Below are 16157 nucleotides of genomic sequence, written 5' to 3' on the forward strand. Positions count from 1 at the left end.
AGTCGAAAACTGTTTATATGAGGTCTGTAAGTATTTTGACGTAGTTAAATCTGACTTTAACAGGAAAATATTCTAGCCTTAGTGACCTTTGACCATTGTTATGCTGTACAGTCTACAACAATAAAAATCTTGAATCTTGAATAGGTACTATATGAATGGTTGTTTTTGTTGTCGCTAGTAGTGCAGTAGTCCTCACCACTGACGGGAAGCATACGTGATCGGTCCCTTTGTAATTTTAATTTGGTACTTTATGATTTGTATATTAATGGTCGTTTCTTTTATCTCCAGCAGGGGAGGAAGATGGAAAGCCAACCAAACATAATCGAGTGGTTAGTGCGTTTAGAATTGTAATGTAATTGATGGAAACATTGAAAAAAAACATTCCCTCTTTATTTGTGTGGTAAGTCTTTCGACAAAAAACACGCTTCCACCATAAAAAATACGCACCTTTTACAATTAACAATAGAAGTCATTGAAAAAAGAAATTTTGAAATTGGAGCGGTATTGGGTAAACCTTTAGTTTATATATTGACACATTCGTTAAAGTTGTATTTATAATAACGGATTAAATTCATAGCAAAACACGATTACTCAGCTAGAGTAAGTTTATTTGTTGTAAGGTATATGAATTGACAAAACCAAAGTAAAAAAAATTGAAACGTACTCAGAGGAACGCTAACCTCAAAAACAAATCTATAGGATATTATTACAAGGAGATGGAGTGATGTGATGTGATAACTCCGACCGGACCAACCTCCAATCGTGTAAATGACCAAGTCTGTTTCATCTTCTTTCATTATATTTCGTCTGCTAGTGTTGTCTATAAAATTAAAATATAGTAAATAACAGTGTAATTCTTATAAGGTTTAACTAGAATCATTGAAGTCAGAAGAAATCATGTACAATAACAGAAATTTTAGAAAATTCAGGTAAGCAATCTAACCTCTACAAATATATTTTGAGCATAATTCAATCTAAGTTTACTTAGATTGTATACATTATTATAGAATTTTATTAAAACTATTGTAAGTTCGTGACCACTAACTCAGTTTCTTGTGGATCCCTATAAGAGGACATTGATTAGCAGTAAATGATACCTAATGTTTCAAAATGAAATACAGAATCATATGTTCAGGATAGGTATTAATTAACCTATCTTAACTTTTGCTGAAGAAGCATTTAAATATTTCAGTGACTGTTTCTTTTCAAATGCTTGATAAATAAAGAGATTAACTACAAATAAAAAGCTTTATATTGTTAAATGTATAGTTTAGGGATACCTAAAAATGTGATTTAAGTTCAAACCACCCTTAAATTACTCCTGAATTTGTTAAATGCCATTACTAACATGAATTTCAGTGAGGAAATTATTAAAAAGTACAGAAAAATTAATAATCACCCATATTTAACCCAAAATCAATCCACTTTAACACACTAGGGGACCAGGATCTAATCGGGTTCTGGGTGGCCACGGATTGAAAAAAAAAAACAGGAAAAGGAAGAATACGTCAGGATGATCAACATGAAAGTGCTGCCAATACAAAAATAAATACTGTACACTAATGAAAGTTCATGCACATAACCTGTGTCAGATCCACCCAAAGACTAACTGGCCTATCGGAGAGTATTGTTAATAATTTAATTGTTATTATTGAAAGTAAACCAATGAAAACTCTCCTAACATAACTACCTGACTGTCGGACCTAATTGATAGCCGGCCTACTTGAGAGTCAACCCTGATAAATCATAACATTTCTTTATTTAGCAGTGTTAAACTGCCCATAGAACCCATCCATAGAAAAAACTAATCGCCAGACCTAACCTGAATCCTAACCTAAGTTTACTATTATATATATTACTATATATCCTCAATCTTAGGCCAGACCTATTTTCAGAGCTATATCGATTTTACTGGTCAAATACTGGAAGAACCTATGGATGACCGTAGCCTACCACAAAAATTTACAAGCAGATTTTCAAAAAAACTTTCTATTCACATTAAATACATGGTCTACTGTATTATATTACTACCCTCATTCTTAGAACAGACCTATTTTCAGAACCACATCGATTTTACAGACTGTGTGCTGAAAAAACCAATCTAGGGATGGCTGTATCTCAAACACGTACCAGCCGATTTTGATAGAACTTTCTATATTCAAGACTGTACTAAAATACAAGCCTCATTCTTAGGCCATGTCTATTTTTAGGGCTATATAGATTTTTAAGTCAAATACTGGATGGATGACCGTATCTCAAAAACTTACTAGCAGATTTTTATAAAACTTTATATTCACATTCAATATATACTCGACTAAATTATATTATTAGCCTCATTCTTAGACCAGACCTGTTTTTTGAACTACATCGATTTTTACATGTCAAATACTGAAAAAAAAATATGAATGGTCGTTCCCCAAAAATGTACTAGCCGATTTTGTTAAAACTTTCTTTACACATTCAATACATAGTCTACTATATTATATTACTAGTTATTTTCTTAGGCCAAACCTATCAAAATCGGCTTGTACATTTTTGGGGTACAACCTTCTATAGATTTGTTTTTTCTGTACTTTGGGATTATACCGACCACACCCAGACATGAATTGTTATTTGACATTTTGCTTCTACTGATTACTAGATTAGCGTAGAACAATATTTCGTCAATATAAAACAGGAATTGTCTTATCGCAAACCCCTCCCCATCCTCAGACAGAGGTCAAAGTCGAGCGGTCTAGTAGATAACGTGATTGCAGTCTCGCCGCCCGTTCAGCTGGTGCGTCGCTTTGTACTTCCGTGTTTTACCCGTACATTTCTCCAAATACAAAAATTCAACAAAAACAAACATTACCAAACAAAAACTAAACTCTTTATTGAAAAAAAGCACTCAAAACTTGTTATTATTCTTGATCACACTCTGCCACCCAAAATGCGAGTGCCTCCGGCCATCAGCGCGGGCTTCGGTGTCCCACGCTGATGTCAACGAAAGAAAAACATCCCTCGAGATAGTACCTATCAGTAAAATATCAAATTCTAGAGGGGCTGATCAGAAATATAAATTAAATTGTAATGGAAAGGCAATTATGTACCGTGCAAAAAACTTAAATAATCATGTGATGCCACGCGGCCTGCCGTAATCGGGATTCTCGAGAAAGATAAGATAACAGCGACAACAATACCGATCACAATACCTGGAAATGCTTGTATGTTTGTAATTAAAGAGTTGTTTTTCGTTCTATCATGTTTGTTTCTATAAATTTATATTTTTGTGTTCTTCATGCGGGTGTGGTCGGTATAATCCCAAAGTACCTTTACACATTCAATACATAGTCTACTATATTATATTACTAGTTATTTTCTTAGGCCAAACCTATAAAAATCGGCTTGTACATTTTTGGGGTACAACCTTCTATAGATTTTTTTTCAGTATTTGACATGTTAACATTGATGTAGCTCCGAAAATAAGTTTGGCCTAAGAATGAAGGTTATGTTGTATTTGAGGGTTATACCAAATTTTATCCAAATCTGAGATAAATAAGGTGAAATGAGTGTATAGTTGACTCAGTACACTACTGATCATAAACTGTGTAGGCCTATTATACCTTTTCTAACATCTGTATCTAACATTATCTTTAAAGAAAAAGGACTAATTTTCTTAGCTGAGTATATTCATAATATCAGTTTGGATTTTGACCTGCACAGAAAACAGAAAAATTGCATTGCAGCCAATTGCTTTATTTTTATTGACGAGTTGTGTATTTCTACATGATAGTGTTATCCTTATTGATGTAACTGATTTAAATATTCCTGTATACTTTTTCTTAATTTTCTTTGGCTGTATGTTTTCTAATAATTTTTCAGTTGGCATACTTGGCAGAGATTCCACCGCCAACCAGCTCCTTTTTTAGCTGTTGTGAAACTGAAGGCTGGTTACTTCAAGCATAGCTACTGGACTCAAAGACCCAACTACCATCCAAAATTATTATTAACAAAGACACAGTATGGCCAACCTTCAAGAGGCTATGCAATGTTGGTTGCACGGCTTGTCAGAGGAGTTCTTAAAATCCGTTATCTTGTTCTTGGTGGTACTATAGGAGGTGGATACACACTGCAGAAGGTTAATAAACTACAGATTAAAATTAGTTAAAGTTACCTTTAAGTTACAATTAGACTATGTATCAACAAACCGTAACTACTTAATATTGTTTAACAATTAGGCTAAACACTTGTTTCCAAAGATTATCTTAAATCTGCATGTTATGCACTTTTTCATAACACCATATTGTATGGAATCACACTATGGAGTAACAGTCATGATATTCAAAAAGTATTACTATTACAGAAAAGGGCTGTTAGAATTTTGGCTAGTGTCTCCTCCTTAACTACATGTAAACCTATTTTTGCGGAGGAAGGTATTCTTACAGTTATCAACCTTTATATTTATTCATGTCTAATTAAAGTAAAACAGAATCTTGATGACTTTTCTCTTAGAAATGACATTCATCAATATCCTACTAGAGACAGCTTATATCTAGATCAGCCCTACTGCAGATTAAGCAAATCACAATCAATATTCTTTTATCAGTATCCGTTTGTTTAATAAACTACCTCTTACCAGTCATAATGTTAGTCTTAGTAATTTAAATATGTGATGTATAGATGTTTAATAAACTACCTCTTACCAGTCATAACGTTGGTCAGTAATTCAAATCAGTGATGTATAGATGGTTGTTAACTAGACTTACTAGACCTTTTTTATAGTATAGATGAATAACTGGCACTTTCTGTGACAGATGTTTCTTTTTAATTTTAAACTTATCTGTATTGTAGCCTACATAAATGTTTAACTTTTTTAATTGTTTTGTATTGTACTATTTATTTATTTATTTATTATTGATTGTTTTACCAATTTATTAACATTTTATTAATTCATTTTCTGTAGAATCTGTTAATACAAGTATTTATTGTTGATTGTCCATGCTTAGTAAAACATAGATACTATTGTTTCATCTCGGCCAGTCAGGTTTTCATTTTAATTAACATTTAATTTAATATATTGTAAGCTAATATTCTATTAAAGCTTTGGTGATGATGTCAATGCATTTTAATGATGTTATGATGACTAAAAGATTCTTGATTCTGGACTATGTATCAAGATACTGTAACTACTTAATATTGTTTAGAATACATAGTGACTTTTATTGCCTCAACATATTTAACTAAATGAATAGTGATCATACAGTTATAATTTATAAATCCTTGTATAAATGAATTCCAATTAGGAACTTTATTTTGTACTTTCCACAGAAATATGAAGAATGGAAAGATGGGCTCCCAGATATGAAGTGGCTTGATTCAATGTTACCAAACCAAGATCAGGTTAATAACTTCAAAGGGTCGATGGCATTATTAACAGAGAAAATAAAAAATTTTGAAATAGGTAAGTTTTTATTTTTGTTTCATCATGGTAATGATTCATAAACACTTATTGAAATCTTATGTTCACAAAAACATTTCTAAGCTAAATATAAAATAAAGTACCAACATATGAAATTAAGATAAAGACTTTTATGATTAGATCCTCGATTGAAAAAGGCTGTTGGAGATTCTCAGTTTGGCTCAATGAAAGAATGGTTTGACAAGAGACTGGAGGAGGCTTATACGGCGGCTGAAGAGCGAGACAAGAGTAGTAAGTAAATAGTATGTAAAAATAATTTACTTACTTTAGAAACTATAAAACAACACAATTTTTTACTTCAGTGTTAAGACAGCTATCAATAAGGAAGGTGTGACAGTTTAAAAAATATGAAAAGGAAAATCTAAGTTTTTTGGAGCCATCAACATTGATTGTAATTGGCATTAAATTTATACGATTGCTCTCTCAGATCGCCGGGCCACAACCGTGGCCATGGCTGTTTTCTGTGTCAAGTCATTTATTTATAACCACATTCTGTCCCTCAGCTTGTCAGGCCACTACATGTGGCCCTCTATATTGTGCAGTTATAAAATTCAAACCCTATCCAGTTGTTACTAGAAAGTCTGCAATCTCTCAGTCAAATAAGTAATTGAATTAATATTTCTCTTTTTGCAGCACATACCATTGTAAACATTGTTCATAATTGTATTTTTTTTTTACTCAGTGTTATTTTAGCTGCTGTAGTGTATACTATCAATTTATTATAAAGTACTAGTGCATTTGGAGGCAGACGAAGCTCAAAATATGGAAACAAATTTATATTATGTTGATATTAGTGACAAATAAACCTATAACTTTAATTACATATTACTTGTTTCATTTTAAAGCAAATAATAAATAACCAATCACTAAATATTCAGGCTTTAAACTAATTAACTTGTAAATTATTTTAAAATTTCATTTAAATCTTAGCCAGTTTAAGAGCTGAATGTCAAATACTGCTATTTACATGTGAGTAAAAGTGATGTACATGGTTAAGCAAGCACTGGTGACGCAGAACACAGCCGGCCACTATGCAGCTGTGAGGTATCATGTGAGACTAAGTCCGAACTGAGTGAAAAGTAAGTCTCGACCACATAAGTAGCCTCCCGATCGTAAAGAGTTAACAAAATAGTATTTTTCTGTAATTTCCATCACAGTTCCATCAAAGGAAGTTTTTGGGTTGTAACTTACTAACTGAACAACAAAGACAGATATGAGCTGGTGCTATATCTTGGTCAAGGGGAGAAATAAAGGCCCACTGGAATGCCTCACTCAAGAGGGCTTAAACTTTATAACCAATTGGTGTCATGGGGAAGGTCTGCGGATTAACCCATAAAAAACGTATAATAACCTTTACTAAAAAAATAAAATTCCAGCTTGTTCAACCTGTTCTGGAAGGTATCAGGATAAAACACTCTGATGCAGTGAAATACTAGTGGTAGTTCTGGATAAAAGACTAACATGGAATCCACATATTGAGAATATATCCAAAGCAACAAATGCCTTTGGAGCTTGTAAAAGACTCTTTGAACTGAAATGGGGATTGAAACCCTAAATGATTTATTGTATCAACGAAACCATCATAAAACCAATGATCTTATATGGTACTCTAGTGTGGTGGCCTAAAGTAGAACGAAAAACAGCTGCCAAGAGGCTACAGAGTCTTCAAAGGTTAGCTTGTGTAAGCATCACAGGGGCAATGAGCTCCTGCCCAATTCTGGCACTTGTTCTGGGATGCACTCCTCTGGGACAGGAGGTGATGAAGACAGTTTCATTAAGTGCAATGAAGCTTTTGAGTGCAAAGGTGATTAAGTCTGCCTCCTTTAGAAGGACACATGAAAATAACTCAGGAGTTACCTGAGACTGAAATGGTAACCAACGTATCAGAAAGTATTGCTAAGAAATACTCCTTTGATAAACCACACTTAGTCTTGATTGAAGAAAGTGAAAAATGGAGTAAAAAGGAGGCCTACCCTACTAAAGGAGTCCAAAAGTTTTACACAAATGGTTCACATCTTTACTCTAGGACAGGATTTGGTATATACGGATCAGGAGTAAACTTAGCTGTACTCCCGAGAAAACACGCTATGGTCTTCCAGTGGAAGTCATGGCAATAGAATCATGTGCTAGAAGACTCATACAAAAGAGGCCAAAAGGAGCAGAATATTTAATACTCTCTGATAGCCAGGCTGCACTAAAGCCACCTGATGACGCCTGTTCATTTGACCCGAAAGCAGTATGGGAATGTTAGAATGTTCTAGTGGAACTGGCAGAGAAGAACAGAGTTACACTTAGTTGGGTGCCGGGCCATGAGGGCATTCATGGAAATGAAAAAGCAGATACCTTTGCCAAAATAGTTACAGAATCCCTTATGGTGGGCCTGAACCAGGCTGTGAAGTAACTTTCTCCCGCAGCAAAGCTCACGTAAAAGATTGGGAAAAAAGGAATAAATTCTTAAAACTGGAGTAGGGTCTCAGGACTAAGACAATCTAAAATGTTTATCTCTCCTTGTACTACACGGTGGGTAACTCTCCTAGAACAAAGTAAGGAGGATATAAGATTGATATTAGGAATGTTGACTGAACATAGCCCCCTTAGAAAACATCTTATGAAGGTGGGTCTAAGTCAGACTGATGAATGCAGACTCTGTGGAGAAGCAGAAGAATTAGCTGAAAACATATGGCTAAACTGTCCTGCCATATCAAAAAGTAGGACAAATATTCTTTGGGGTGTATCTTCTCTGCCCCAAGGACATCAGAGAACAGAAGCCTCAAAAATTTGATTGGCTTCTGAAAAAGTCTCAGATTCTGAGGGCGCAAACATAAGTAAGTAAATAAAAAAGTATGATGAGGTGTTACTTTTTATAACATAACTAGCTGTTTCCCGCGGCTTCGCACGCTTTTCGTAAGTTTTGCCCGCGTATGAGCATTTCTGGTTGAAGTAAATTATATTTCCAACCCCGATGTAGATTTTACCTTGATGTCACGATCAAGAAAATATGTCAAAAATGTATTGTACATGCATAATGTATTTTATTACAAAGTGGTCTACCACTCAACCTTTAAGTTCAACCAAAAATTTAGTTTAGACAATTATACATCATAACTTAGCGCCTTCAAATAGTGTTTCACTGTTTAATATACGTATCTATCTCGTAATTGCAGGTTATAATGTGCAGGCGCTTTGAAAACTTTTCTTCATTTTATTCGTTTATATTCACGACATAAGCGAATAATTCAGATAATAACTATCCTATCTTCTAAGTTAGACTAAATTACGGATACATGTGAAATTTGATTGAAATTGGTTCAGTCGTTTTGGAGTTTATTGGCAACATACATCGTGACTCAAGATTTTTATATATATAAGATTTTAATTTAGCAAATGCAATAACTGATAAATATGGTCTGATAAACTGATTATCTTTTAAAACGAGGCATACGGATATGCCTTTACCCTCTTCTTTTAGTTTATTGTGTACATTATAATTCACAGAAATGTTGAAAATTGTGTAGGAATGCATAAATGTATTGATTTCTAACTGTCGGGAAACAAATTGGATTGCGTGTCACAAGGAAAATCAATAAAAAACCTTTGCTATTCTTTTATCAACGTTTCATTGTACTATGCAAGGTGCAGCATGAATATGACTGTTCTGAGCTCTCATGTATGTGGTGCGTTTACTTGAAAAACCGGTAGAGCTTTTTTAAATGTGTTTGTTATTTACTCTTCCAATAAATAGAAATTTAAATTAATTTTGGTTGAACAACTTTTAAAAAATTTCTAAATGCAGGCTAATTGAACCTAGACAAAATTTTTTCAGTGTTTTAATGGACGTGTTTTTCAAATATTTATTATTAGCATTTGAAATAGAATTACGGAAGCAACTTTCTGCTTTTCACCTGTACTTATTTTGTAGAAGAACAGAATTATTGGCTATATGTCACTCTTGGTCTGCAGCTTTCATGTGAATCATTTTGTATAGTTGACATACTCAAAAGCCTGATTTGAATGTTGAGTCGCAACATACTGTTTTGTTTTGACTGACCGTAACACATTAAAGATCTTCCATATTTTATAATAGTTCCCCTTCATCTTCATCTTTGTTACCATCAACCTGCTCCCAAACCAGTTCCGGACTGAAATAGATCCTTTGAAGCCTGTTGACATTTGGCAATTGTGGTTTCATCTGCTTGTCTCTCTTCATTGTCTCTTAGACTCTTAAACTGGAGATAACTCATAAGTTTTGCTGAAAGGAATTTGGATAAGTGTAAACCACTCCATTGGCTACCAAGGTCTGTCTGTTCCATAAAGACAGGGCTATTACAGGGGGTGTGTTTACTAATACATAATTTTAGCCTTCACAGCTGATAATAATCACAACCCCAAACTAATTAACCAGCTTTAAGCTGACACATTAATTAATAAAATAAAAGTACTTCATTAGAAGGGTTATGCATCTGGAATGTCACTGCTGGCTTTTTGGTTTTTTTATAATCAAAAACAAAAAGGTAAGAACTAATTACTTTTATCATTAATGTCATTACTAATATATATATATATATATATATATATATATATATATATATATATATATATATATATAAATTTTGTCATGTGGTTTTGGGTTTGAGAAGCTTAGTTAAATTTTATAGTAAATGTCAGAAGCAATTCAGATTATTTCTAGTAAGTAACATACGCTATCAATGACTTGTTATAAGTTAATATGTACTGTAAATAGTAAGTTATAATAGTAATGGGAAATCCATTAAATGCGTCATTAGAACTTATTCACTGAGGCATTGATGTATGGGACTAATACCCCTTGTTGACCTCCATCTCGGAACTGTGGTTGGCATTACTTTAAGAGGGTGCCTGTTAAAATCCAGTTTAGGATTTCTTCAGTATGTATGTCAAGTCCAGTTATAACGAATGGTACCTGGATTCTGCTATTGTGATCTCATGATATTCAGCACTATAAGCAAAAACGTCTCAGATCCACTACATAGTTATATCCGACGAGATATAGTGATATCGACCTCGAGCCATCTTTTGTAATTAATTATCCTCTCTTCTGCGCTAAAATAAAGTGTGAAAATCACCATCTATCTCTCTAAAAATTTAAATACTAACATTTTAGGTTACTGAACAAATTTTAAACAGTTAGGTTTATAAACAGCCCTACTGGTGAGGAAATGGGTCAGGGAGATGTTCAGTTCATGTTGTTTCCGATCCACCCACAGTCTACAACCAGATGTGTAGAAAATCTACCTTTTCTCATCCAGTCATCCATAGTGTAAACTCCGGTGTGTCAACATGCTAAGTATTCCGTCACTTCTGTATTCTCTTAGAGGCAAGATCAATTCAATCAATCACGCAGCTACAAGCTCGGCCTGGTGCTTATACCTTTTTCAAGTAGTGTTTCTGTAGCAATGTATCCTACCATATCCCGCAAAGATACAAGTTACAGATTATAAAATAAACTTAGGAATCTCATGTTTGTTTTTAATAGAACATGTAATGGTCCATTCACATGCTCAAAAAGGCAGAGCTTCGCTTTTTATATTTCACCTAAATATTATCCAAATATCAGAACAAAGATTTAACTGACTCCAAAATCAAACCTATCCTCTTCAGCCAGCTAGAAACCTAAATTCATAAAATTCCTCAGGATAGCTCAGAAAACAGATCTCATTTCAAGATAAGCTATATTAAAAAAGTAATGGGAATTTTTTATTTTTGAAAAAAAAAACAATTATATATTATAAATACACTTGTACCAGCGCTTCTTCCAATCCTCGAAACACTTCTCAAACTCGATCCTTGGATAGCCTTTAGCTCTTTCAGCGATACACTTTTAATGTCATCTATGCATGTAAAACGACTGTCCTTTAAGGTTCTCCTTATTTTTGGAAATATAATAAAGTCACACAGAGCCATGTCTGGGGAATATAGAGGCTGGGGCTTTGTTACAGCAGGTGCATTGTCATGGTACAGAAGCCATTGATTGTTTTGCCACAAATCTGGGCATTTTTTCAGATTACTTCACGCAACCAGCATTGAAGTTGCTGGTAGTACTCCTTATTAAATGTTTGACCTTGTGGTAAGAATTCATGACATAACACTATACCATTAAAATCGAATAACAGTAGTCATAATCTTGGCAATCCAGAATGCCTCCACTGGGATGATTGAGATTTTAGTTTAGATTTCATATCCATAAACCAACATTTTTTCACTTGTTATAATATTATTTATTATGTTATGTTATAATGAAACATATTACGTTTCAGTAATTCTGCATTGCCATTGACTTCATTTAGTGACTCCTGAGCAACTTCCATTCACTGCTGATTTTGTTCACACTGCCACAAGTTTAATATCTAAAACATTTGAATAAATTTCATGGCATGAGCCAATTGATATGCCAACATCATCAACGTCTTCTCTGATCTTAATACAGCGATCGTTCGTAACCATTTCTTCCACTTTTTCACGTTTTTATCAGTTGTTGATGTACTGGGGCATCCGTTCATCATCTTCAATGTCTTCATGGCCATATTTGAGACCACTACTTGTAAATCCTTTATACAGAGCAGACTCACCATAGGCCTTAGTTAACATTTCTCACGCTTTGTTACATTTTATTTCCAATTTTTCACACTGAGTGGATTCAAATTCTTTAATCCATTTTTTAAAAAACAAAACTTGCAGTTTATAAAACACATCTAACACTACCAGTTGTCACTGAAAAAGTTAATTTATAACAGCTGTTACTAATTGTTGATCAGAAATTTGAATGAGTATTATGTTGATGTTATGAGAAGAGTTACTAAATAAACAATGTCATGTTTACAGTTTCTTCAATTTTTATATAATAAAACAATGAATACAGCTGGAAATATACTTCTAGAGCTTTAGTACCACCATAATAAAAAATATCTTGACAATTGGACTCTCCAACTCTTTTATCTGTTTACTTGTACCATTTAGCCAGTTTGTTAATTTATCTGTATCTATAATAATTGCCTTCATCACTTACTGGGATATAGTTATACTTTTAGGTTAATTATTTTTACACCAATTCACTGCATCAAAGTGCATGTATAATTTATAGAATGCCACAAAATTACTTCTATAATATGTTAATCATTAGAAAAAATTAAAATATAAGCTCCTTACTTTCAGTTTTATTTTTTTAACTCACCCCGTATTTCTAACTAGGTTCGGGCGACGAGGGTGTATGGCATCATGTTGAGAAGATTGTGGCAGGTCTGTATCATTTTGTTTGGATTTTATTATTAATTTGTTTTTGTTTTAATTAACTTCTTAAATAATGTTTTGAAGGTAATAAATTGTGACTTTGCCTAGTAAAAATCTTAAAACTGTACACGTCATGATGTCAAGTTAAGAGACTGAAAAATATGCACCTTAGAAATCAGGTGCCATTAATTGAATTTCCTTGATAAATTACGATTTGTCTGTCCCCTTGATCTTTGCATGTCTTCCCTAATCATATTTAACCTCTACAATTTGAAGCGGATAATGTAAACCTCTTACTCCTTTTCCATTCTGTCTCATGCTACTGTTTATTCTAGTTTGCCAGAAGTTTATTTAGAGCCCATTTTTCATGGAGTATGAGTTGGTATTGTTAGTGATAGTGACAGATAATATTGTGATATGTTTTTTACAGTGTTAAGTGAGCATAATGGTGAATCTCTTATCGTGCTTTATTTCTACAAAATGTGTATTTTCATGCTCAAAAATTGTGCCTCTGCCCAGCATCACGTGATTGTTTATTCTAATTGGACAAAATATGAATTAATTGGAATTCATTTTTCACAGAGTCTGCATCCATATTCTCTTGGTTAAAATTAAATTGTTTTGTTGTATTGAGTGAGCTATTGCAACATGGTGAAAAGCATTATCTTCTCATCCTTCTTTAACTTTTCAACTCAAGGATTGTGTGACATAAATTTCATGCTGAAACCCTACTCCTCCTACCCTTATTACATTTTATTTTATTTTTCCATCTTTTATGTTTTTCAGTTAACACTTTTTAAACATTGCTGACACAATTACAATCTAGGAATATTCACTAGAGAGCCATCTTCATTCATGAAATTTTGAATTGAAATTGACAGTCAGCTATTCACATCTGCTTATAAAGGCGATTGTAAAGGTTGGTCCTCAACCAATCAGCGGTCAATAACACATTTTTGGCATAAGATGCCAACTTTTTACAATCCAATGTTGTCTTCTTTATTGAAGTTTTTTTTTTTTTCTTAAATAATTTTCTAATCTTGTTTTTAGTTATAATTATATGAAAATCGTAATAGTTCTCTTACTATGTCTTCAGAGAAGATTCGGATCTGAGAATTTATAGGTGGAGTTGAACATTTGAATCTGCGGAGATCCTTCAATTTTTTTAAATTTTTAAAACCGTAAATACAAAATAATTATCGTACTTTTGTAAATAATATTTTACTTGCAGTTAGTGTTTTCTATATATAAAAAGTTCACACAGTGCTGTGAGTCTGCTGCGTTTATTGGTGGGCAACAGCTGATCAGTTTTACGCAAATTACGATCATGAAAACGTAATTTCTTTGAGCTGTGTGTATGAAAACCTTTTGATAAGTAATGTAATTATCAAATTATCATACCTTCGTAAATGATTTTTTGCTTGCAGTTAATATTTTCGCCCACTGTCATGTGTCTGTCACGTTTATTCGCGAACAACGACATTACGCAAATTCAGAATCAGAATTATCTTTATTTATAATCATTGAGATTACAAACAGCGTCAAAATAATTACTATTTAGTAGAACATTGTCATAGTCAGTACTGTTGTGAAGTATATTGAGTCAGTTCTTCGAGTAGGAGCTCCTAGGTGTTATATTGAATTATTTTGTTTATTTATTTGTTTTAGTTCTTGAATTTTATTAAGTTTTTGTACATGTAATGCGATTTAAATATTATGTTTAGATTTTTTTTGTATTTTCTGATTTATATACCTATGTTAGTTGTTTATAATAAAATTTCAATTTTATGAGAACTGAATTGTTACAATAAAAAAGTACATAAACCTAATATAGGTTTTTTCTTTTTGTGGTGAGTGTAATTTCTCCCAGTTAAGTGGAATATTAGAATTCCACTTCAATTATTTGCAGAAATTACCCATTTTCACAGCATTCTTATGAGAATTGCAAAGGATTTCCTTTCAGGTGTGTAATAAATAACATAAGTATATTATACACAAGGTCAGAAAATTATAATAGTTGAATTATAAAAAAATGCATTACACTAAAATAAATTTAGGAAATAAAATGGTGAACTATATTGTCAAGTAACTACTGAGTGTAGTTCAACACAGTCTGAAGCAATGTGATGAAATCTGTAATGTTTGGATTGGTGGGCATGTGCTTGTGTTGATACAGGGCTAAATTGAGCTGTGATAATTAGTTAGAGAATTAGTGTAATTAAGTGTGGTGAGTACTTGAATCCTTTTGGATACACATTCTGAAAACTAAACATTGATATAAAACAATCACTTTCTAATATATTTATCCAGTTTATTTTAAACTAAGTTAACATTTCTTGACTAATTTTTCTAACCTAAAATTCTTATCAATTTGTTTTCAAATTTTAAAGTTTATAACAAAAGTATTGTAACTGTGTCATTCCTTATCTTTATTTTCCATCAAGTTTAGAAGATAAACTATTTTATTGATCTTTGGAGACAGATTTGTTTCCATAATGTTTTTACAATACTTTTCATAACATCTAGGGACCGGTTAGTTTAACAAGTTCCAGTAGTTATTAATTCATCAAACTACTCTTGTTCACATTGTTGGTTTATATTTAAATTCATTATCTCAATTTTATACAAAAATCACATTAGTATAATATATCATTTTATAAAAGTAATGATTAAGGTTGTCTGAAGTAAGCAGTATCTGCCAACAAGTTCTAGTTTTGTGCAGTTGATGTACAATAGACAGATATCAACATTCATTGTTGTGAGACTAGAATAGTTCTGTGGCTAAGATCTTGGTATTCCAAGACAGAGGATTCTGGATCAAAATCATCTTGTGAGAACTATATTTGTTGCTAGCCAAAATAGTTGTTCTCATACTGTTTTTTTTTTTATAGAAAGATATTGTTATTATATATTTAGTATTTTATACAGTTTAATACTACATTCTGAAGATACTTTTCCTGTTCTGGAATAAATACAAATAAAAAAAATAAAACACCAAAATATCCTTGTGGACAGTACAATAAAAATGTTATTAAAACTAGTCACAGTGTTTAATGTAAGGGAATGTGTTTGTTGTGGTCTAAATGCACTCTTAGATGGAATTTAAAAATTTAGAGAAATCTAACAGAAAATGGATTTGCCATAAGTGCATGTTTATTGATGTTACTTTGGGTCTGGAAGATGAAATAACTGAACTGATGGTGCAACTTTAGAGCTCAACACACAACAAGCAATAATTAAAGTACTAAATGTAGACTTTTTTCTAAACGAAACAAATACAGTAATAAAACAACTAGGGAACCATAAAATTCAACTTAAATGTATATTATCAAAAAAAGAATATACAATTTTACTAGAAAGACAACTTAACTTTAATAATCAAACTAATAATCCTAAAATACACAATTATGCATTGAGACATAATCCAATCAGTTTA

The 16157-nt window shown here is 32.5% G+C and overlaps 1 protein-coding gene across 2 annotated transcripts in view; it reads left to right on the forward strand.

The window, feature by feature from the left end:
- Positions 1-615: 615 nt before the first annotated feature.
- LOC124360057 (dynamin-like 120 kDa protein, mitochondrial) overlaps positions 616-16157 on the forward strand; it is a 38667-nt gene continuing 23125 nt past the window's right edge. Inside the window, exons 1-5 of one of the 2 annotated variants that reach the window (XM_046813317.1) lie at positions 617-929; positions 3862-4117; positions 5308-5440; positions 5579-5689; positions 12683-12730. In XM_046813317.1, coding sequence (XP_046669273.1) covers positions 898-929; positions 3862-4117; positions 5308-5440; positions 5579-5689; positions 12683-12730 — 580 coding nt within the window. In that variant the 5' untranslated portion in view covers positions 617-897. Of the gene's footprint in view, positions 930-3861; positions 4118-5307; positions 5441-5578; positions 5690-12682; positions 12731-16157 lie in introns of both variants that reach the window. The other variant, XM_046813318.1, reaches the window with a different exon arrangement.

Source organism: Homalodisca vitripennis, chromosome 4 (assembly GCF_021130785.1).
Source record: "Homalodisca vitripennis isolate AUS2020 chromosome 4, UT_GWSS_2.1, whole genome shotgun sequence".
In the NCBI taxonomy this organism is placed as follows: Eukaryota; Metazoa; Arthropoda; class Insecta; order Hemiptera; family Cicadellidae; genus Homalodisca; species Homalodisca vitripennis.